The sequence below is a fragment of the Hippocampus guttulatus genome, chromosome 7 (genome assembly GCF_054856545.1).
Source record: "Hippocampus guttulatus isolate MCC_2025c chromosome 7, RoL_Hgut_1.0, whole genome shotgun sequence".
In the NCBI taxonomy this organism is placed as follows: domain Eukaryota; kingdom Metazoa; phylum Chordata; class Actinopteri; order Syngnathiformes; family Syngnathidae; genus Hippocampus; species Hippocampus guttulatus.
Genome location: NC_141267.1, coordinates 16,244,912 through 16,267,549, shown reverse-complemented (window position 1 = coordinate 16,267,549; position 22,638 = coordinate 16,244,912). Strand labels below are relative to the sequence as shown.

At 45.0% G+C, this 22,638-nt stretch overlaps 1 protein-coding gene and 1 long non-coding RNA gene across 9 annotated transcripts; one reads left to right on the top strand and one right to left on the bottom strand.

Moving 5' to 3' along the window:
• Nucleotides 1–592: 592 nt before the first annotated feature.
• pip5k1ca (phosphatidylinositol-4-phosphate 5-kinase, type I, gamma a) lies at nt 593–22,304 on the top strand. Of its 8 annotated transcripts, XM_086114743.1 has the most exons (19): nt 612–1,563; nt 7,416–7,447; nt 7,857–7,943; nt 8,499–8,629; nt 8,717–8,834; nt 9,754–9,906; nt 11,273–11,572; nt 12,014–12,222; nt 12,441–12,524; nt 12,627–12,675; nt 13,151–13,235; nt 14,265–14,426; nt 14,648–14,786; nt 14,934–14,966; nt 15,064–15,183; nt 16,440–16,677; nt 17,803–17,871; nt 18,976–19,065; nt 20,150–22,304. In XM_086114743.1, exons 1-19 carry the CDS (start codon nt 1,437–1,439, stop codon nt 20,150–20,152), a joined length of 2,229 nt encoding a protein of 742 aa, XP_085970869.1. In that variant the 5' UTR covers nt 612–1,436; the 3' UTR covers nt 20,153–22,304. The 8 variants fall into 8 exon arrangements, with proteins under 8 accessions (XP_085970867.1, XP_085970866.1, XP_085970870.1 ...); XM_086114741.1 differs by lacking the exon at nt 20,150–22,304 and having other exon boundaries at nt 593–1,563; nt 16,443–16,677; nt 18,976–20,143; XM_086114740.1 differs by lacking the exon at nt 20,150–22,304 and having other exon boundaries at nt 599–1,563; nt 18,976–20,143.
• Nucleotides 9,764–10,893, bottom strand: LOC147202607 (uncharacterized). Its single transcript, XR_015101303.1, has 3 exons — nt 10,529–10,893; nt 9,994–10,149; nt 9,764–9,899 (listed from the first exon to the last, which is right to left on the bottom strand). It is a non-coding gene; the product is annotated as an uncharacterized LOC147202607 (long non-coding RNA).
• Nucleotides 22,305–22,638: the final 334 nt, after the last annotated feature.

The window sequence follows — 22,638 nt, the reverse complement described above, 5'->3', positions numbered from 1 at the left end:
TTTTAAAAAACTGTAAAAATACTGTATGTGATCTGCATTACTGCTTTGTCTTACAGGCTACGCTGTTCATCCACATTAATACTTGAGAAAAATCAAATGCAAAAAATAAATACAATAGCTTTATTTTTCAAATTATATTATCTAGTCTTGTTTTCGCAAAATTCTTACATGAAATGTCTCCCTGCATTCATTCTGCTTCTTATTGATTTGCTCCTCATTACAAGTTTAATCGATTCCATGTCATTGCAATTTCACGCTTTTCAGTTTCATGATTTTCCCATTAAAAAAAAAAAGTATTTAATCCGGAATGTACTGCAGTACTCTCAAATCTTGTTAAGATCATTGCATCCTTTTGATTGTGTCCTTGTCTTATGTCAACAACCCTGCGAAAGTTGCTTCAAAAACAAACAAACTGAAAAATCAAGTCATTGTCACGGCTCTCAAATGCTGTAAGCGTCTGCGCTGACTGTATGAAACCACGCCCCGATGAACAATGGATGCTTCAGCTAGCATTCTCTCTTCTGCCTACACATCACTACATGTTTGAGCTGCCAAAATATATTAACTTAAAGCCACTGATGACAGGAAGATGTATGACCGGGCATTACCACCAACGGCGAGAGCTGCTAGCCACCAGCTAGCTCTTGAGCTAACGGGCTTTTCCGGGGCTCCTCTCTCACCCCAGCACTTGGAAATTTTATAAAACGACATTGAGCTGTTCTGGATATTGAGGCATCCAGGAAACTGCGTGCTATACTGAAGCCTTATCATAATACTTTTGTATCTCGCAATTGTGCTGGATAACCACTGATGCGGCTGAAGGCACTCATGTTTAATAGGAGAATGGGGACTCATACGTAACGACCAAGTATGTCACTCAGTGCCGTTTTAGCCACGCCCAAAAATCTGCTCAACCGAAACGGTAAAAAAACAGTTAAACGCTTTAGCTCCGCAATTCAGCAAGTATCTTCAAAAATGCATGACGTACTGTATTTAGAAACAAGTCTCTCCGATTTGGCTTTACAGTCATTGGCTTGAAGTACAGAAGCAAAGTATTTGTTGTACTTTACTTAGTTACTTTCCGCTTTTCGCCTTGGTTCAGTCAAGCTTGATAAACTGCTTGCGAGCCCCAGTTTCTTCATCGTCCGCCAGAGGGCGTCACCGAGCCCAAAACCACTGAGCCGTTCATTTGGTTGAGTCGCTGCAGACTAACCGAGCAGCAGTGCAGTGCAGCCGGGCAGACGGTAGCCACGGAGCCGCTGTTCGAGCAAATGAAGCCACCGTCCCTGGATAACATGTCTCCTCTAGTGATTAGTCGCAACGTATAAAGCTTGTCGGCTCTGATTTTACCCATTTGTGACGGTACGCGTCGTCGCTTACCCGTTTATCCTTCCCCCCCTCTACCGCCTCTTGGAACAGCACCTCCCGGAGGCTGAATGGAAGCCGAGGGAGCGGTCGGGCTGTCGGAGGCCAGGGACGGCAGCCCTCTTTCCGGAGCCGCATCATCTGATGATGCTGACACGGTCGTCGGGGTGAGCTACGGAATGGACGCCGGAGACACGGGTAGGTTGGACCCATACACGAATTCCCATTCCTGCTTTTCCGTGCGTCTGATTAACGCTTATTCTCCTTGTTTTGTTTTTTAAAATCGGATTCTGTGAGGAATTTTCAGCAGAAAGCCCCGACTCATCTTTAGCCGCTTAGCTGTGCTTGTAGCTGCTAGCTTAGCCGAGCGGATTGAGGAGAGAGCAGGTGAAGCGAGCGTTTGGATTCTTGTCATTTGGAGCACATAACAACGTCTTACGTTGGTAGCGCAATAAACTCAGACGTGTCAATGGATGCCTGAGGTTATTTGACAAGGTGGCTTTACGTCAACGAGTCGGAAGAAAGTAGAGGGGAAATCTGAGCTCCTTCAGCCAAAGTGGGAGACATACTGCAATGTACAGGTTGGGCTAAAAGTAGGCATACACTACATTTTAAAAAGGCAGCATTTCATGAAACGTATAGCTTTCTTGTCTTTCTATCTAGCTTCGTTCCGTCCTTGCTCTTTGACCACCTTCCCACCATGACTTATAGTTTTTTTTTCTTGCATCCTTACTTCCACCCATCCTGAGCTGAAATCCACTTTTCGTTCATGCCTCCTGGCCTTCCTTTCCTACTTCTTTGATGCCTTTTACCCCGCTGGCATTTTTGCCTTCCCTCCTTCCTTCCTTTTTCCTTTCCATCACACCTGTTTTTTTGTATCCTACTTTTCTGCCTTCATTTCATCCCTCAGACCTGCTTTTTATTCATGCACCCTTACACCCTTGATGAAATTCCTGCCTTCCTTCCATCACATCCGTTTTTATTAATGCACCCTTATATCCTCCCTTACCTTGCCGAACACTATTTTCCTGCTTTTCTTCCCTCATTCACTCCTGTCGTTGTTTTGTCACACCTGTTTTTTTTTATTCATCCCTCTTACATTATAGTTCTTTCCTTTTTTTGCCTTTATTTTTTGCTGTCCTTCATCAGAGCTTCTTTTTTCCTCTTCCTTCCTTCCTTCTTTCCTTCCTTCCTTCCTGTCGGGTCAACTTGGGCCCATTTAGTGTCTGTGCCATATGTACACAACAGCAACATGGGGAAAAAGCAGTGTGAAGGGGTCCTGACACTCACTCTTGCATCAATGCACCAATTTTACTTCTTTTTGTCCATCCATCCATTTTCCAAACCGCTTATTCGGGTGTAGTAACGGTAGGAAAAGTGTCAGGTTGACTTTGTCCTTTGTTCCGTGTTGGTGCCGTCGATACAGAATTATAGAAAATACTAGTACTGTATTTGTCATCTCAGATCTAAATATTTGTTGACGTTTTGGACATATTTTAAAATTCCAGCTTCAAAGGTTCAATACAGGAGCAGTAAGCGATGATCGCAATTCTCATCCACTGACAGGAGTGCGCTGAGTCGAATTGAGTTTAAATGTCAGCTGCAGAGGCCCGGAGAGCTCTATTGCGCTTGCTTAATGTCACATCTTGTACGATGTAATTGTAGGCTGCGTTGTTGAGCTCAGCCGCCCCCACTGTGGGAATTTTGGTGTTTACGTGTGTGTGTTTGGAACAGCTGCTGGCTTTCATCATAACTTCATTTTCACATTCGAGTGTGAAAACCAATGAACCACTGGTGAATGTTCAAACTAAAATAAAGCTCCTCAGTATTCGCCGTTTAAAGATGCCCAACAGGCCGATAATGAGAGGAAGGTTTGGTAAAATTAATGTGTTATCAATATGATTCAACAACAAGTAGCAGTTTGCCAGATAGTGAACAATTTTTGTAAAAAAGTCCATTGGCTTGCTTCAAGCGATTTCTTTATCCCCTCCCAGTTGAAATTTTCTCTGAAATTTAAACAAAAATGAAAGAGAATTGCAATTTGTATCTTTAAATAAAGCACATTAACTTTGTCTTCCTGAAGTCCCCTCGCTAAATGCAAACACACAACGTGAAACTCAATCGACTGGCGAACAAAATTCTCATCGATGTGACAGTGATGAATAACATAGAACAAGGGCAGCAAAATATTGGCAAGCAATGACGTTGCGGTTGTAATCCTGCGATAGAAAGTCTATATATTGAATATCTATCTCTAGAATGTCTATGAAAAAAAAAATTATCTCCTGAAACAACGCTCTCCTTCACTTCCTCCCGTCCATGTTAAGTGTGGTCCACACCATGTCATCAAAAAGCACAGTGACACCTTGTCACCCTTTAAATATGATAAATGACAGATGACCAGTTTGAAGTTTGACTGCGATGCGTCTGACAGACCGGCCGCTAACATTTTCGTCCACTCGCGGTTCGTCAACGCCTCGTCGCGCGTTAGCCATCAAAGAAGGATGTTTAGCTCGTCAGCCCCCACAAGTTGTGGAAAAAAAAAAAAAAGAATTTCAATGAATTCATTTTGTCGTTATCTTTGCTGACGACAACAACGTTGCCTTTAAGAATTGAAAGGCAGTCAAACGTGTGCCGTACTTAACTGTTCATTTGTTGTTTGCGTACAACACCGTGAAAACAAACACCCCAACTTCTTAGAGGAGCTAATGACGTGCTTGATTAAATCCTTGCTCCTTTGTTTTTTGTTTTTTTTCTACCCCCTCCCGCTCTAGGGTGCGAGGCCTGTCAGAATTGCTGACAGAAGCACAAAATCGGCAGCTCCATCTGCTCTGCCCTGATGTGTCCTTTTTACTATTGCATGCACACTCTCCCCCCCACATCCCTCCCGAACTCACTCCCGGATTGTATAAGTAACATTTGGAGCATCAGCTGGGATGTTTGACGTCATGTGGACGATGACGCCGTTTACTTCACGTCATGCTTTTGGCTCTGTGTGTGTGTGTGTGTGTGTGTGTGACAGAAACTCTGATCACATTCGAAAGGGATACAAATAAGTATGCTCAGCATCAGTCCACTGCCGCTAAGGTTGTTTTTAACCCTAAACGTCAATATTAGCAAGAGCATGCGTCGCGACCAGGAAGGTGTTATGGATGTGCTCGCACGGCACTCAGGAGTCATTCAGGGGGAGGCACGGAATTGAACAGATCCGAATATTGACTTAACCGGCATGTCTTTGGTTTAGCTTGTGGCAGTTAGCCTCCATTCTCTGTATTTGTTGCCTTGTTTTCTTTTCGACATGTGATTAGCAGCCTGTGTTCTTTTCACCGCGTGAGCAAGGATTATGTACTGGAGTGGCGCCTTTCATGTCCATTTGGCTTCCCGCCATGTTGTAGTCTGCTCCAAGGAGTGATTAAAGTTCACAACGAATGGCCGTTTTGCTTCATTTTGTGTTCGGTCGCGTTGCTGTAGTCGCTTCTCACTTGCAAACAGACCCAACTAGGTGGCACACGGTCACTGTTGACGAACCATCAACTGATTCGGACCCGAGAAATCCAACTGTGTGGGCTGTTGTGATTATTCGAATAATTCTATCACAAAAAAAGATTGGAGCAAAAAGTGCAGTCACATGCACCACTCTGTGTCGACAAGAAAAGACAAAAGAGTCCATAAAAGGCATTTAGGCATTTAGACTGCCCGTGTCCGCGTGGCACGTTTCTGCGCAGATATGAGGAGCTTTGTAGTGTGAACAGCTTCAACTCTCCTGGCTCAGTGGAGGCAAGTTGCTGCTCTCAGCAGTAGCTCACCGTTAAGTCCCGCGCGCTTCTGTCCAGCCGCGCTCCTCTCCGATGTCTGTAAAAGGACATTTCTCTCTTAGGGCTGACTTCTTTTCTCAATTTTGGATGGTCAGTAAAGCGCAGGAATGGAATTAAAAAAAAAAAAATCAAAATAACATTGTGAGATTGCATAAGAGGCGGAGCACTGCCTTTGTGTCCTTTTTGCTGCGAGGACTGAGTTGATTTTAGACAAAAGAGAAAAGGGGGATGCCTCCCAACTCTGCAAGTATGCATTGACCCTTCCCGGGACCTAATCGTCATAATGATCAAATGCTCTTTGAGATGTATTGAACACCCCCCCCCCCCCCGACCCCCACCAGCTGCAGATGCCAAGGTTTTTATTAGGCTTGCTTGCATCCCTGTCGCCAAAGGCCGACCACTCCGTTCCGTGCACAAACGTTCGTACGCACACACACACACACACAGGGTGTCTGAGCCAATGGTGTGATCCGCTCTGACAGCAGAGGAGAACACAGTTTTGACCCGCTGCACATCAGGAATATAGCGAGTAACATAAGTTAACCCTTTCAGGGACAGCGGTTACTGCAGTGGACAGGGGTTAAATTTCGCTAAAATATACAAGGGCTGCAACTCAGATTATTTTTAATAATCGATTAATCTGTCGATTATTTTGGTTGATTAATCGATCAGTCACAAAACAATCATATGACAGGACAAACGATCTGTCTGTTGTTTTGTATTATTTTGTCATTTTTTTGTTAACTTTTCTTTTGATGGCGGCGCGGACACCCGCAGCGGCTCCTCTTGTCTTATGTTGAGAGGGAAGAAATTTCATCTGTGTTGTCTGTTACACATACAGTACATTTGACAATAAAGTTTAATCCAATCCAATAATCTTTTCGAGTCGCGGAACCTTTGCTGGCTTGCCGAAGGCGGAAGAAAATGCTCAAATTTGGCCCCATTGTAAGTGCGCGTGTACCCGCTTCACTCTCACGCACACGATTACCTACTCGTGCATCAACATGGCGGCGAATCCGCAGTCAAATGTCTCACATACACTGGCGAGCATGGCCAATTGACCCGAAGCGGCCAATTGCAAGCCAGCTCTCACGCGGAAACACGGACATAAACAAACATCCGGCCGAAAAGAAAAAAAACCCAGCCTGTCAGCCTTTGCCATCTGAAAAACATTCCTCCTTTCTTCCATTTCATCACATTTGAGCATGGTTGCACTTGCATGCGCCTCAGCGTGTTCGTTCTTGTGTGACCGTGTGTGATAGCGGGGAAAGTGAAGGAGAGCATCAGGAGGAGGAGGAGGAGGGGCAGAAAACAGGCTCTGCTGTTGCCTGGTCACATGAGCGGTCCACGAGAGGCAGGCGACAGAGAGCCTGCACACTCGAGCTGCCGCTGCGCTTTCACATCCACGCGTCGCATTATTCACGTTGTTTGATTCTCTCTGGTTCCTCAAATAGTCTCTCCAGTAGATTCCATGCGCCAATGAACCACCAATGAGTCTATCCCTTTTCCATCCCGCTTTTCCTCGTTAGGGTTTATGACCTCTTGTTCCATTTTGCCCTTGGCCGTTGGGCTGGCGACCGTTCTTGGGGTGAAGCCTGCCTCTTGGCCAAAGTCGGTGGGATAGGGTCGCGCACTCGCCTGCAACGTGCATGAGGATCAACAACTATACAGAAAATGATTGGACGCATTTATTATCATCGTGTGGTCAAAGGCACCAAAAGCGCTTCAGTTTGGTCATCGAAGTGAAAGCTGCAGGATTTCACGTGATGTGCATTAGGGAGTCAACGATTTGTGTTTCGGTTGTTTGGTCGCTCCTGACTGTTGTTTTCAACCTTATTTCTGTTTCCGGGAAACTATGCCACAAAACACATGAAATATGATTGTCTCCTTCCACAGTTTTGCTTTGGCAGAAGACCTGCACTTTGAATATAATTCCGGTCGTTTGGATGGTTCGTTATTTCGATCTTCAATCACTTCCTATGCAAAAAATGACATTGATGATTAATTAAAAAAAACAACAAACACTTCATTAAAACTCATTCACTCCCAATGACGTTTTTAAACGTCTTTTCAGGCTTGGTCCAGAATTGGCCGGTACTGAATGAGTTAAGGTCAAATGGTGCACTGGGTACATCTGACGGAACTGCTCAGCTAGCCCGCACTTCGTAATATTCGTTACCGTCACCTGCAGGACTCGCAGCCATCATATCTGACTCTTCTGTGTCTTGCTTTCAGATGCGGCTGCAAGGAAAGCTTTCATCACGGAGGTAATTTCCAATGTTCCCGCTAGCTCTTTGTCGTGATGTTTTTGCACGCTGCTTACATTCGACGTGGTCGATTTAACTAGCGCAAGGAATCAATATTGAAGTCTAAAGCTCATATGGTTCCGGGCAGTCACACCCTCTGCACCCTTTGTCAGTGTAAAATTTCCCGTTCTGTGCTTATTAGCATATTTGTGCTCGTGGCCAACACTAGCACTGTTTCTTTTGTGAACAGCACATCAAATAAAATCACAAGAAAAGCAAACAGTGAAGCGCTTTTTTAAAATTGCATTTTTACCTCAAAGTGAGCACCTGCTCAGCTCATAAAAGCATGCTGGTCTTTTTGATACGTAGATACTGAAACGCAACAGATTCTGCACTTTTACTCATCAACAGTCTCTCTCTTGATTGTCAGATGCCGTCCTCCTCAGGCCTTCCCGGTCAGGGGAAGAAAATCGGCCACAGAGGGGTGGATGCTTCCGGCGAAACCACTTACAAAAAGGTTGGCCTAAATTCGCTTGTACACTTGACAGACAATTATTAAAACGTATGGGACGATCTAATGAGTTTGATGTTTGAAATGATCTTTTCCAAAAGCCAGAAAACTACATTGTGAGCGTGTGTGTGGACTTAGGGATAAAAAATGTGTGTGTGGGGGGGGGGGGGGGGGGGGTATACATCTACATGAAGACACTTTGTGAATTTAACCCTTTTCAGGGACGGCGGTTACTACAGTGGACAGCTTATCATGTTATCTGGTTGCAGGGTGCATGAAAGGGTTAATGTCACTCCAGTAAAATGAAAGAAACAATCACTGATGCGACTGTGCCTCTAAATGTGGGATGGGATGCAAATCTGTTCAAAATTGTTCATGTAGGATTTCCCCCCAAAGAAAATAATATACGTCGGAATCTTCAAGGGTGAACAAATCCCCATCGTAAAGCTTTTTTATAAAAATGACAGGCAATGTCTTAAGTAATATTTTAACAGTGTATGACTGATCACATCTTTTGACACCCCCCCCCCCCCCCCCCCCACACACTGCCCCTTAATATAGACCACATCGTCTGCCCTGAAAGGAGCCATCCAGCTCGGCATCGGTTACACGGTGGGCAACCTGAGCTCCAAGCCTGAGAGGGATGTGTTGATGCAGGACTTCTACGTAGTGGAGAGCATCTTCTTCCCCAGGTCTCGACCACGCCTCATAATATCGGGTCTTGAATGTCTTTTGTCTCTTGTACTTTGAATACGATTTGTTATTTGTCCACTCTGCAGCGAAGGGAGCAACCTCACTCCTGCCCATCACTTCCCAGACTTTCGCTTCAAAACCTACGCGCCTGTGGCCTTCCGCTACTTCCGAGAACTGTTTGGCATCAGGCCGGATGACTACTTGGTAAAACGACTGTAAATGACTCCAGATTAATGGGACCAGATGGATGCAACAGGAACACACACACATACACACACGCACACTCGCGCACACACACATGGGTTCAGTTGGGGGTTCGTCTTGCATGAGCCGTGTGGGTGAAAATAAGGATGGACAGCCTAATATTGATGAGCCATGATGCACCTCAGCAGCAAGCCACCATTGCTGTCATTAAAATGCAGGGCATTTTTTAACTACAAATTAGCATTTTGGGGGTCCGTCCAACAATATGATTATTGTTGGCTTTGTATACAGTTAGTGTTTGTGAGTCCGTACAGCGGCTAACAAAGAGCAATGGAACTGAACATGGTCAATATCTGTCGTTCTTCACAGAGGATAAAGAAGATATGTTTGCGTCTTGTTATATTGTCTGACATGTGCTGCTCCGTTTGTCTTCAAATATCTGTTACTTAAACAGTTACACCACCACCTCATCCGTGCTATTTGTTAGCCTGTCTATGGCATTTCCAGTCATGCGTGAGCATTAAGCTAGCAGACTTCAAGGCAGAGTTATGTGGTTGATTTGAGAACACAATCTGCCTCTTTGCTTTATCTTCTGTTTGATAGTAAATTTCAACTGGGAGTTGTTTTGAAGGCTGTATTTTAAAGAATTGTTTGCGATCTGCCAAACTGCTGCTTGTTTTGAAGAGAGTTAGCCACCATACAGCGCTCATCCCTCAAACTTTTTTCATAAGACAAAGCAGAAAAGAAATCAGTCAAATGGCAGGTCACTTTTCGAAAAATTGATAGATCGGGTAACTCGTATCTCAAGGCACCGTCGTATCTTTTATTTAAAAAAATAATAATAAATTGTCTCCAATAGCGAGTAGGAGTTGTGTGAGTTTCACACATTGCAAGTCCATCTTTGTCGTGTCCTTCGCAGTACTCCCTGTGTAACGAGCCACTGATCGAGCTGTCCAATCCCGGCGCGAGCGGCTCTGTCTTCTATCTCACCAAGGACGACGAGTTCATCATCAAGACGGTCATGCACAAGGAGGCGGAGTTCCTCCAGAAGCTGCTGCCGGGCTACTACATGGTAGGGGAGCATGCAAGCGTGCATGTCATACATCCAGTGACATGAAAATATTAGCAAGAAACATGAATTCAATGTACCTGATTTTACCTTTGTGGGCCACATAAAATGATGTGGCGGGCCAGATATGGCCCCCGAGGCTCGAGTTTGGATGAGTCTATTACCATTAGACTGTAGGACCGTCTGAGCAGGCTTCTTACTGATATCACTGGTGACAAATGCTTTTGCCCCGGAGGCGGAGGTCTGCTAGAAGAGATAAAAACCCATGCCAAGGTCAAGACATGTACACACACACACACACACACACACACACACACACACACACACACACACACACACAAACCAAATTAGTCAGCGTCGCTACATGCAGTCAGCTCCACACGTCTGTCGCAGCTGACGGACTTTGACGGTCGAGGGCCGACCGAGCGGGCTGGCTTTGGGCTGTTTACAGATCACGGTGATGTAACCGCTTTTCTCTGTCGACTGTGTGATCCACTCCATCCTCACGCACACCTCTTCTCACTCTTTTGGCCGTTCTCACTCGCAGCGCAGCTTATTTTCCTTTATATCTTTCACGCTTTAATCCGTACTCACATCCCCCATCCTCCCCGCACCCCTTTCTCACGTGTCACGTTGTCCGACTTCTCTTAGGACCCTGTGTGGCTGCTGAGGGCAAAACATGCTCTTTCTGGCTTGCTGGTATGATGTAGCTGTACTTTGCCCCACCAGCTTCCTCTTCCGAAAATCCATATTTATCCTTCCCCATCACAGTCAAGGGTCGCCATCAAACGAAGCGTTGCCGTCTTACGTCCTCAATCGATGCTCCTTGTCAAACGGCACAAACAGAAGCAGCTCAATCTGTTCGACGCCAGTCACACAACATTCAAATGGGAGTCGGCTGCGTGTTATACTCATAAGAATGGGAGCAAAGACGCAAAGTGGAAACCTACCAAAAATAAAAGCTTAAGCGCTCGACTTGCTCTGCTCAGTCAACCACATGACTCCAAGTATGGTGATTCCAAACACCGGATCGGACTTTATTTTTCCCGACATGGCTCTGGATTAATAATAACCTCATGGCGGCACAGCGAAATAGTGACCAACACTTTTGTCTTACGTTTCTGATGTTCTGTGCTTTCTCTGTTGAGTTCTTTCTACGTTTCATACACGTGCATGGTAGGCTCATTGAAGGGGATAAATCCGGGATGTCAAACATGAATGTTTTTGTATATCTGACCCGTGATTGCCTGGCGGAGTTCAAGGGTGTAAAATTGGCTCAGATTGGCTCCGGCCCACCCACCACGATATTGAGTACAAGTGTTATAAAAAAATAATTAATAGATGGATCATCTTTCTACCCCCCACCCAGAACTTGAATCAAAACCCTCGCACTCTGCTGCCCAAATTCTTCGGCCTGTACTGCGTCCAGTCGGGCGGCAAGAACATCCGCGTGGTGGTGATGAACAACGTGCTGCCCCGCGTCGTGCGCATGCATCTCAAATACGACCTGAAGGGCTCCACCTACAAGAGGCGAGCCTCCAAGAAGGAACGCGAGAAGGCCCGGCCCACGTTCAAAGACCTGGACTTCATGCAGGACCTGCAAGACGGACTCATGCTGGACCAGGACACGTACAACGCGCTGGTCAAGACGCTGCAGAGGGATTGTTTGGTAAGTTTGTGTGGGAAGTTAAACAGATCAGAGTGCTTTGTATTCCCGTACCTCGAACAAGAACCACTGTTCTGTGGTTTTCATCACCACACTGTTCCCCTTTCCCATTTCTGGTACCGTTCTATGGTGTGATGCTAGCAGCTAGCTAGTTTCCGACAACCTTTGGAATATTCAAGTATTCCGGCACCAGCTCTGTAAAATGACAATGATAAAATAATCCCAAAGTTGTTCATTTGGTGCCATCATTGTGTGCTTCGCAATGGCTGCCCCACATTACTCTGAATAGAACATGGATAATGAATGCATGCATGCATGCTAACTTATTCCATGACTGACGTGAACAGGTTTGAGTCCCTCTGGCGCTGACGCCGTTCTGCACTGCATAAAAGCTTTTCTCTGACATTTTCATTCATCACGTGCGCGTCAATCATTTTTGTTCAGGTGCTGGAAAGCTTCAAGATCATGGACTACAGCCTCCTGCTGGGAGTTCACAACATGGACCAGGCGGAGCGCGAGCGGCAGATGGAAGGCTCCCAAGGCGACAGCGACGAGAAACGGCCCCTGGCCCAGCAGAAGGCTCTCTATTCTACCGCCATGGAGTCCATCCAAGGCGGGGCCGCCTGCGGGGAGTCCATTGACACCGAAGACACGTGAGTGGGGCCTGTCAGATCCCACAAGTTATGGCGTTGGGGTGCAAAACCGACATTTTGCACTTTCGATCGCGATTTCGTGATACATTTGAATCCATTTTTTTCCCTGTATAGCGTTGATGATTTGAATGTACAGCTCATATAAATCCCAAATTCGCAATCTCACAATTTTTAAACGTATACCAACTGTTGTCATTCCGACACCGTTCACCTCTCAGGATGGGTGGCATCCCCGCCGTCAACGGGAAAGGGGAACGACTTTTGCTCTACATTGGCATCATCGACATCTTGCAGTCGTACAGGTAAGCAGCACGGGAACCGCGCGCTGAGGTGAGCGTTTTTGCTTTTTACGCTCGTTGCGCACCTGGTCAGCCTTATTGTGTTGCCTTTCTTTGTCCGTGCAGGTTAATCAAGAAACTGGAGCACACGTGGAAGGCTTTGGTGCACGACGGGGTGAGTTCTTCATGCGTCTGCAAACACTGACTCACCTCTGAGCAGGCGTCAACATCACTTCACGCTTAACATGTCTCCGATGACTCATGGGTCACAACATTTGGTGCCTAATCTCAGACAAGCTTGCATTTTTTTGACTGACTCGAGGTATGGAGATGGAAATATTCAGTTCATCCAGTATTGACAGTGCTTCACCTTTTCCACATTTATAGCCCAATGCCCAAATTATTTTTTCCCCTTAAAAAAACTCTGCGTTAGTCTCCCTCCAAGTCAAACAAACAATGTCACCCATCAGGCTGCCGGAGAATCAATAATGTCTGCCTGTGTTTACGTCTGTGCTTTGTCTGTCTAGTGGCTTGACCCAGAGACACACATTACTGAAATGGAACACAAGAGGAGCTAACACTGTACATCCATTAATCTGCAAGTGCTTCATTGTTTTTTTTTTTTTAAATCTCATTTATCTCGTCCGCAGGACACTGTTTCGGTCCACCGGCCTGGATTCTACGCCGACAGGTTCTTCAAGTTCATGAGCAGCACCGTTTTCAGAAAGAGCTCCTGTGAGTCCTTTCTGCTGCCTTAAATAGTCAAAGCACTGCCGCGTGGGAAGGAAATAATAGATAGTCTTCTAACTGCCTTATTCGGTGCTTCTTCGCGTCATGTTAAGACAGTTCAGCCGCTCTTGTTGTTTCACTCGCGAGTGAAAAAAAAATCAAGTAGGAGAAATTCCCATCCATCATCGTCTCACTCGGACATGCTTCCTCAGTTAAGCGTGAAAGAAAGCCAGTTCAAAATATGTTTTTAAACCCAAGGACTGGAGCACGATCATCTATAGCAGGGGTGTCAAACTCATTTTAGTCACGAGCCAATTTGGAGTTACGACTTCCCTTGGAGGGCCGTTATGGCAGTGAAACCACAAAATTATTACTTGTCCACAAAAAAGTAATAGATTACTAGTTTTGAAATCACTCAGGTCAATTATAATAGTTTGTCCAATTATTGTTCAAGTGAAACTGGGTAACAAAATTATTGCAAAACCTCAAGGTTACACGTGACATTTCGGGACAGATTTTAGCAAGTTGACACACATGATTTGCTTTCGCGGGCCACATAAAATGACCCGGCGGGCCGGGTCTAGCCCCCGGGCCTTGAGTTTGACACCTGTGATCTATAGTATTAAAATGAATCAATATACAGTGCTACCTCTACTTACAAAATTAATTGGCTCTGGAAGAAATTTCGTAAAACAAGAACATTTTGTAAGTAGAGACGCGTTTTCCATGTAAATGCCCTAATCCATTCCAAGCCGCCCCCCCCCCCCAAAATTCAGACATAAATGTTTCCTAAAGCATAAAAATGCACCAAAATGTGGAACAAATACATGTTACAATTACATTATTTCACAATGAATGAGCGTTGTGCATAATGTAAAAAAACAAAGAATAAAAATGATGGTTATTTAACTTTTAAGTACGTCCTCATCTTTTTTTGCCCTCTTTACTTCGTGTTCTCTCTCAGGAGTGTTTTTTGCCTGGCGATTTGTAAAGAACTGATCCAAGGATGATCTGTTTTAAATGTACATTGTGTAGCTCTGAAGTCATCTCCGTCCAAGAAGGGCCGCGTGTCACTTACGGTGCCAAAGTGTGGCGGTCCCGGCGCGGCCTGGTCTGCCAGCCAGCTGCCCTCCGAGAGAGACGAGAACATCTACGACCTGAGAGGCGCTCGCAGTTTCCCGACGCTGGAAGACGAAGGTAATTGCGTTGTTTTGACTCGTCAATAAGTACACATCCATGTCGAACGAAGAATGAGACAGTCTCACTAGGTCGCAGCCTTGATGCAGTTATTGCAAATAAAGGTTGCGCCACCAAATTGACCTTGCCGTCGCAATACCTTTCGAGTGGACCGAATTTGTAGTTGTTTGTGGTTATTTTCTCCTGTATGTCCCACCGTTCTTTTTATGCCCAATTTCCAGGACGAGCTGATCTTCCCTGCACGCCTCCATCATTTGAGGAGGCCACCACGGCATCCATCGCCACCACCCTCTCCTCCACCACCTCTCTGTCCATCCCTGAAAGATCTCCCTGTGACACCGCCGAGCACCCGCGCTACAGGTAGCATCATCAAGCCACGGAATGATGATTGCTTGGCAACAGTTTGTTACCTCACTAGTGCCAACTGGCGGAGGGAGCGGGTGCCCTGTCCAACGGCACCATTTTTCATTCTTTATGGTAGCTTGACATTGTTTCATTTGTCTCTAGGAGGCACACTCAGTCTCTCAGCCACGATGGAAGGTAAGTTTGGTGGCTTTGGAATTTTAAAATATTGTTTTGAGGATAGACATTTGTTGTTTGCATACATGGGGACGTGTGTGTGTGTTGTTGTGTGCAGGACCCAGGAGGAGCTGCGTGTGCGCGAGGAGGACCAGCAGACCATCACAGTGGAGGTGGAATTAAAGAGACACGACAGTGAGCCCACCATCTCCATTCCGCAGCCTTCGCCTGAAACCAGGTACAGTTTAGACTCGAAAATTGTTCGTATTTGTGAATGTGAATGTTTTTCTGCATGTGCTCCGTAATTGACTGGCGACCAGTCGCCTGTCATTCAAAGTAGTCCAGCGGGATGGCAGCTCAACTGCAACAGCACTTTGGACAAAGGCCAAAGAAAATGAATGCATGTACTTTATAGGATGTTAAATGAACATTACAGCGCGAAATGTGTTGCGCAAAATGTGTTGACAAAGCACCAGTCGGAGCGTGACGCCGCGTTCCACAAAACTCCTTTTACCTTCTCAATAGTGTTTGTGTGTGACCTCAATGTAGCAGAAATATCATGTCCCTCATAATGGCAACCGGGAGATTAGGCGACAAATTTGGGGTAACCAACATGTAGAAGTAGGGCAGTGGTCCTGGGGGCCTGAGGCGGCCGCCGTGAAGCAACCATGACCTGATTTTTTTGGTGGGGGAGCACATTTTAACCTGATTTTTGTTTCAGCTGTACAAATAACTGCTCTAATCTCATCCCTTTACACTACAATTAATTTAACAGATGACAGGTTTCTGGGAGGAGGGAAGGACGCGCGGAGGAGCAGAATGTGTTGGTTTGGGCAATGGCGAGACATGTGGCCTGGGGTCATTGATGGAGGTCTTGACGGGGACTGGGGGATGAGGGGGGGGGGGGGGCAGGGTAGAAAATGGAGCGACTGAACGAACCAACAAAATGATTGTGAAGTGTTCCATGATGCTGCATGACTTCCAAGTGGTTCTATTATCAAGGCAATTTTCCCCACTGAGAATAAGATTTGGTTGGTTCAGTAAGTTGCATTTTAGCATTCCTAACTGGCATTCAAGTGTAAAAATAAATGAAGCGGTGCGTAAATAAACTGAAATTAGTGTCTCCCAGCCTTTGAGCCCAGGCACATATTTGACAAAATTGTCACAAAAACGCTATACATTGAAGAATCTCAATGTGCTTGAAAATGTACTCACTGTGAAACCTGCTCCTGTTTGGTAGAACAAACATCTCACATTGTGTTCTATAAATGGCAACTGCTGGGCACACACATTGATTTGCCTTTTTTCCGACTGGAAGTGCATTTAATTGTTCTGCCTGGACTATACGTCACTGGCATAGACGGATCTTATTTCGTCTTTTACCATTTTGTGAAGCATGGATGGTCGTAATCTCTGTTTAGGAACAAAAAAGGATCACGATTACACGACAGCTGGCGAAACACACTCTGACGCAACATTCGTCTTTTATTCCAGCAGCGAGGCTCAAGAGGCTGCCGCTGCACCTTCGACTTCTTCTCCAGCCCCCGACGCCTCCTCCTCGCCCTCTGCCGTCGCACCTGTTTCTGCCGAGGCATCCGGGGCCACTCCGTCCAGTCCGAAGCCGGTGGTGGCGGCGGCGGCGGAAACAGCCAGCCACGCGTCGGGCTCGGGGTGCACCAGCCAGGCTTCAGTGGATGACGAGGACGACGTCCCGGTCACAGACATCTACTTTGTAAGACCCCACGCTACACTTAGATGCTTACATGAAGTGCTGAGGCCGTGTAATGCTCTCCCACAGAAGTGTTGACAGACGGGGGCGGCATAATGGTGGACCGTGGCACTCTTAAGCGGGTATGACTACATGTGCGGTTTGCTCTGAGTGCAGTGATGACAGCATGTTGCCAATCTCCTTGCCGCTTTTCAGATGCACACTTATTAGCCCCTTTTTAGCCTTATGAGGGGTACAAGATAAAGATGGATGGAAAAATTCTTATTATAACATACAGTATGGAAAATATATTGCTCCCATCTACATGTGCATCTCAGTATAGTTGAAAATTATACAAATTATATCAAATTGCAAATTAACAATCAAAATGATTTTTTTTAACTCATTCACTATTGTGGACATTTGTATACGTCAGTTAGAATCTAACCATTTACTGCCACCCCTCGATATGTTCGTCAAGTGCGTTTTTCAACAAGCAGGTGTAGAAAATTGTCTCACAAAGCTCGACTGTGAAATTCAAGCTTCGATATTAGTGTAATGACAAGCAGACGCCACCTGATGGCAGCATGGCGTCTCATTTAGATTTGCGATCAGCACAACTTTTGAGTTGAAGATTAAAAAAAAAAAAGAAGTGAGCAATCTCGGCTTGTCGCGTCAGTTATGTGCGAGAGAAATGCCAACCCGGAAGTGAGAAAGTAGAAAGTATGTGGCTTGATGCTGAGAAATGATTGTGGCTGCAATGTACATTTGCACTGCATCCCGCTTGGAGATGTTTCTTATTCTGTGAAGTCTGTCTTTCACATCTCTTCGTACCATGCCGTGCAGTTCTACATCCATAATAATAAGCCTTAAAACCTCTCGAACAGTGTCCATCAAGACTGAGTCTTATTATTTTCGGAAAGCCAGATCATTCTTACTTGTGTGCTGTGTACTGCATGGTACAGGACTTATCTCCTTGCATTTATGAATCACTTAACCGTGTCGCGTTGCCAGAGGGGTCATTTCTTTTCCATTCTCGCCTCAGCATGCCGCCCTAGTCATGTCACCTTTTTCCCTCTCTCTCTCTCTTCTTTTCACATCTTTGTCCATTTGTCATTTTCCGCTTCCGCCCATTGTTGATGTTGTCAGTTGCCCGACGGAAGGACTTGGGTGGTCTCACCGCTCCGACAGAGGGGCAAATGGCGGTCCGGGTGGCCTGTAAGTGAGCTGTAGATGGGCCGGGCTTCAGACGTGGTGGCTGGCTTCTACGTTAGATTAGAATTGGTGCCGTGCACCTCTGTTTTTTTTTTTGGGGGGGGGGGCAATGTTTGCAGTCGGCTTGTAGTCACATAGACTCCAGTGGAGCTCAGTGGAACCTCCAAAGTGGAGCAGCATCTCTTCCATGACTCTGGCGATTCACCTGACAGGCACGTCATGGACGGAACAAGGTGTTTGCAGGGTGACACGCATCGTAGTGGTATTATATAGCTGTTGCTGGAAGCAATAAAGCTTCCAGCAAAAGCTTCAATTGTGCTTGTCCTATTGGGCGCAATTGAGCTGGAGTCTCTCCCAGATGATTATAGGACGAGCAACAGGGTACAACACCCTAGACTGGTCACAATCAATAGTAGGACACATATAGACCAGCGAGAATTCCCACTTGTGGACAATTTCGAGCTCAGGTGTCAAGCTCCAGACCTGAGGGCCAGATCCGCCCTGTCACATCATTTGATGTGGCCAATTAAAGCAAATCGTGTATCTACTTCATCTTTTTCGCTCCATTTTTAAAAATCTGTTTAGATTTGCTAAAACGCCGTAAAACCCATTCAGCAATGCTCAATTTACTCTGAACCTGTCCTCAAAGGATTTTTTTTTTCGACTTTGGAGGTTCTAGGTAAGCAAACTAACATCATGTGGTGTTTTTCTCATTGATGTGTCAATCATTGGACTGGCCGTGCCTTCTGCCAACCCACTCCACACCCACCCACTTCCCCTTCTTCATCCCCCCATCATTCATAGCGCACATGACCTCCTAGAAGACGTTTGACTCAAACACACTGTGTGATAATCACTGCTTCTGAGCAACATCTGGCTTCAAGGATTAACACGAGCTGTCTGGGCGACATTTCCCCCCTTTATGCATCCCTAACTTTCATTTCCTGTCTTGTCTTTTCTTCTCCTGTGAACGATCTCCTGCATCTTTCTTCCTGCCTGCCTGCCACTGCCGCCCACCGCTTATCTCTGTGCCACTGGCCCTCTCCTCTGTCCCCCTGGCGCCCTCTGCTGTGCTTGGCGTGTAAAAAAAAAACAAAAACAAAACAGCCTCCAGAGGACAAGACCTGGGTTTACTCTCCGCTACACTATGGCTCAGAGTCTAAGGCCCTGCCAGATGGGGATTGGGAAAGAGAGACAGTAAGTGAGAAGCATCCGACTAAGAAATACACAACGCCGGAAGAATCCTCCACATTTCATTTTAAGCAGTTTTAATGCTTCTCAGGTCCATCAAACCCTCTCCACCCCCCCCCCCCCCCTGCGCATTGCAGCATTCATCCCGGTGCAAATGGTCACCGAGTTGTGACTATTTAGTGCACAAGCGGCCACCGTATGTCTCTTCAACAGCAAGCTGCATGTACCATGCCACTTCTTGTCATCAGCCTGCTCAGATGATCTAAATCGGACAAAAATAAAAAAAGAAGGGTTTCACCCAAGGGTGGGCAACCTTCGGGCCGCCACATTGTTTTGATCTGTGCCCACAAGGCAATTCCAAATACAAAACCGCAGAGAAACTTTTGCACACAAAAAAAAGCCAAAAACCTTTTGCCAGACAAATACTCATAATGGATAAATACAGTGGTGCACTGACTTGAATGTTGAATTCACACGTATTTATAAATTTCCCCAGTGTGGGACAAATAAAGGATATCTTATCTTATCTCTTATGTATCTTTTTCCATTGCAGTAGATGGAAATGGCATTCATTCGTATTAAATTTTAATTTCAAAAAACTAGCACTCTATTATTGAGCTGTATAAAACCATTCATCAATAGCAGAATGAAAAGAATTAAACCGTTTGTGCATCGTGATTTCAGGCGTGCATTTGGAAGCTCCTTCTGGTGTGGGTGTGTGTATTGGCCACCAGGGGGCATTGTAACACATGCAGACAAAAAAAATATTCGCAGCTCTAGGAGTCACTAAACTGCATTATCGGTTGAGTTTTGCAGAGGATAAAGAACATATGACTATAGTTTTAATTTCTGTCTACATGTGTTGTTGCACATTATGCTCTAAATACCTGTTGCCTCAACAGTCGAAACACCGTGACATAATGCTATTCAATAGCATTTTATGTGTCCAAAGACAGATTAATGAGGATTTTACCCTATAGGCTGGCGCAATTTCTAATGACGTCACAATGCTAACTTGTTCGCCACAATATCTTTTGATACGTCGACTGTCTTATCAATTCATTCACTATCTGTCCCCCCCCCCCAACAGTAAACCCCGTCTTGTGACTGAAAGGCATGAAGTGGATCGTCCAGACAAAGCCCAAAACCTCCTTCCTCAACGGTTGAAGTGCAATCTTTTTGTTTCAAGATGGGAGAGAACTCAACAGACTGGCGTAGCTGAGAGGTCCCCGCCATTTACATACGTGTCTTTCCGTGTGGCATAGTACAAGTATGCTCGTGCGTTATATGTTTTTGACATGACACACACACACACACACACGTCTTATTTCACAGAAACATCTAATGGGCTCTTCAGTTGCCACAAGGTGGCTCTGTGGTTGCCATTGTCGATTGTGTATAAATGACATGCCATTCGCCTGTGTGTGTGTGGTCACATAGTGATCCTCTCGGTCAGGCGTCACCAACTCCGGTACTCGATGGCCCCTATGTTGTATGTTTTAAATGTTTCCCTCCTCCGAAACACCCGAGTCCAATGATCAGCTCATTAGAAGCCTGATAACAACCTGGATCGTGTGAATCAGCTGTGATGGAGAGGGTAAATATCTAACCCCTCCCCCCCATCGAATTTAAAAAATACTACTAATAATTCTTGGAGATATCAGTTTCCCCCAGCGACATGAAATTGGTTGGACATGTCACTCACAACAGGACAAACCAAAAAGTCTCAAGGATCAATGTAGGACATTTTTCAGGCAGTCAGCCATTTCTAACTCTGTAATGCCCCTGGAAAGTTTGGGGGGGGGGGGGGGGGGGGATGGATAAATAATCATAAAACAACCCCCGACACTACTTTCATCAGTTGAAACTACATTGGTTGGACATGTCTGTCATAACAGAAAACAGAAAAAGGTCTCAAGGACCCATGCCCAAATTGAATAGAAAGTCTGCCGTTTTGGTTTGATGCAGACAGTTTGTGTCAAGTCCGCAGGTCATATTTGGACAAACTCTTCCTCTGGAATTTGCCCAAAGGAGCCCCAATTGGAAGCTTCTTTTCGTAAGACAAATAGGCGATCCAAAATGACAACGCTTTTTGCATATGCTCTCCATTGTGGGTTGATTCTGGTGTCAAATTTTTGATAACCGTTTTGACTATTTTCCATCATAAAGGGTTTTTTCGTAGCTTGAAGTGTTATTATTGCCATCAAATGGGATACTCTTCATGTTCAGTATTCTCCATTGGCATCTTCCATGCTGAGTGACTAATTTTCCTTTATTTTAGTTTGATTTGCCAGTGCAGTACTTGACAGCAAATACTCAAATGTTACTAAGAACTGTAGCATGAATAAAATTGATTGAGACTTATTTAAAAAAAAAAAAGTTTTATGATGGTGACAGTTTGACTTGGAAACAGATTATTTCATTATTTCCGGTAGGAAAATCGATAGAAAGATTGTGATAAACGTCGGTGGTTTGGTTATATTTTAACGGACCCTCACAAATACTCACCTGTCATTTATTTTTGCAATGTTTTTATGTGCAACAGACACCCGCGCATTGCTCACGATGTCTATTCAATCTACCGTCATCACAGATGCAAAGCATAGCAGCAATATTTTGTGCAGTTCTCGCCTCCTTTTCCTTTCAGATTGCCTTATTAGATGATTTTGATCTTGGATCTTTCACTCGCACCGTCCTATTTATTTTTCTTTTCCCATCATTGTGCTCCTTAGAACGTGTACATAAAAAAAAAAGAATATACAGTATATAGAGAGAGAAAGATATACAGATATATTTTCCATTGGAAATGGAGAATGTTATTTTTCTTTGGTTTTATTTTTGCTGCTTGGCTGAGAGACGATTGCAATCTGTGTTGTTAGCTGAGTCATGTTCCTCGAAACCAAGAAGGAGCTGCATGCAGCTGTTGGGTGGATTTTACTGTACATGCAAACCAGTAGGGATTCTTCCAACTTGTTCAACGTGTTTTGTGTGCGTGTGTGTGTGTGTGTTGTGTGTGTGTGTCATCCAATAGGAAGAGTCCTTTACAGAGACATAGCATGGTATTAAAAAAAACTACTGTAATGCATATCAGAAATGTGTATTTATGTATATCTGTGTATATTCATCTATTTATACCTGAGCATAAATAGATGGCTGTATATGTGCGTGCGTGTGTCTGTGTGTCTGTCTGTCTTTGGACTCAATCAGAATGAATGCAAAATAAAGCAGTTCTATGAATTGTCCAATGCGCGCAGTTTAGTTTTTTGTTTTCTGACTCAAACAGCAATCACACTATTACCAAAAATAAATGATAGTAATCTCGTTTCTAAGCACCTTTTGAGTCCCTGTTAAAAAGGGGGGCGCAAAGGGTGGGGCAACTGGGGCGGTGGTCCTTGGCATCCATCTGTGGGGGGCATCCAGAGCACAGAAAAACATTGTTTGTTTTTTACAAAAGTACTGTGCCAGTTATCTGTAGAAGTAAAAGTATATCTAAGGAATTAAACATATAAAAGAGTTGTAATTTATTTGGTAATTTCCCCATTTTAAAGATGATGCATATGTTAAAAAAGTAGAATATAC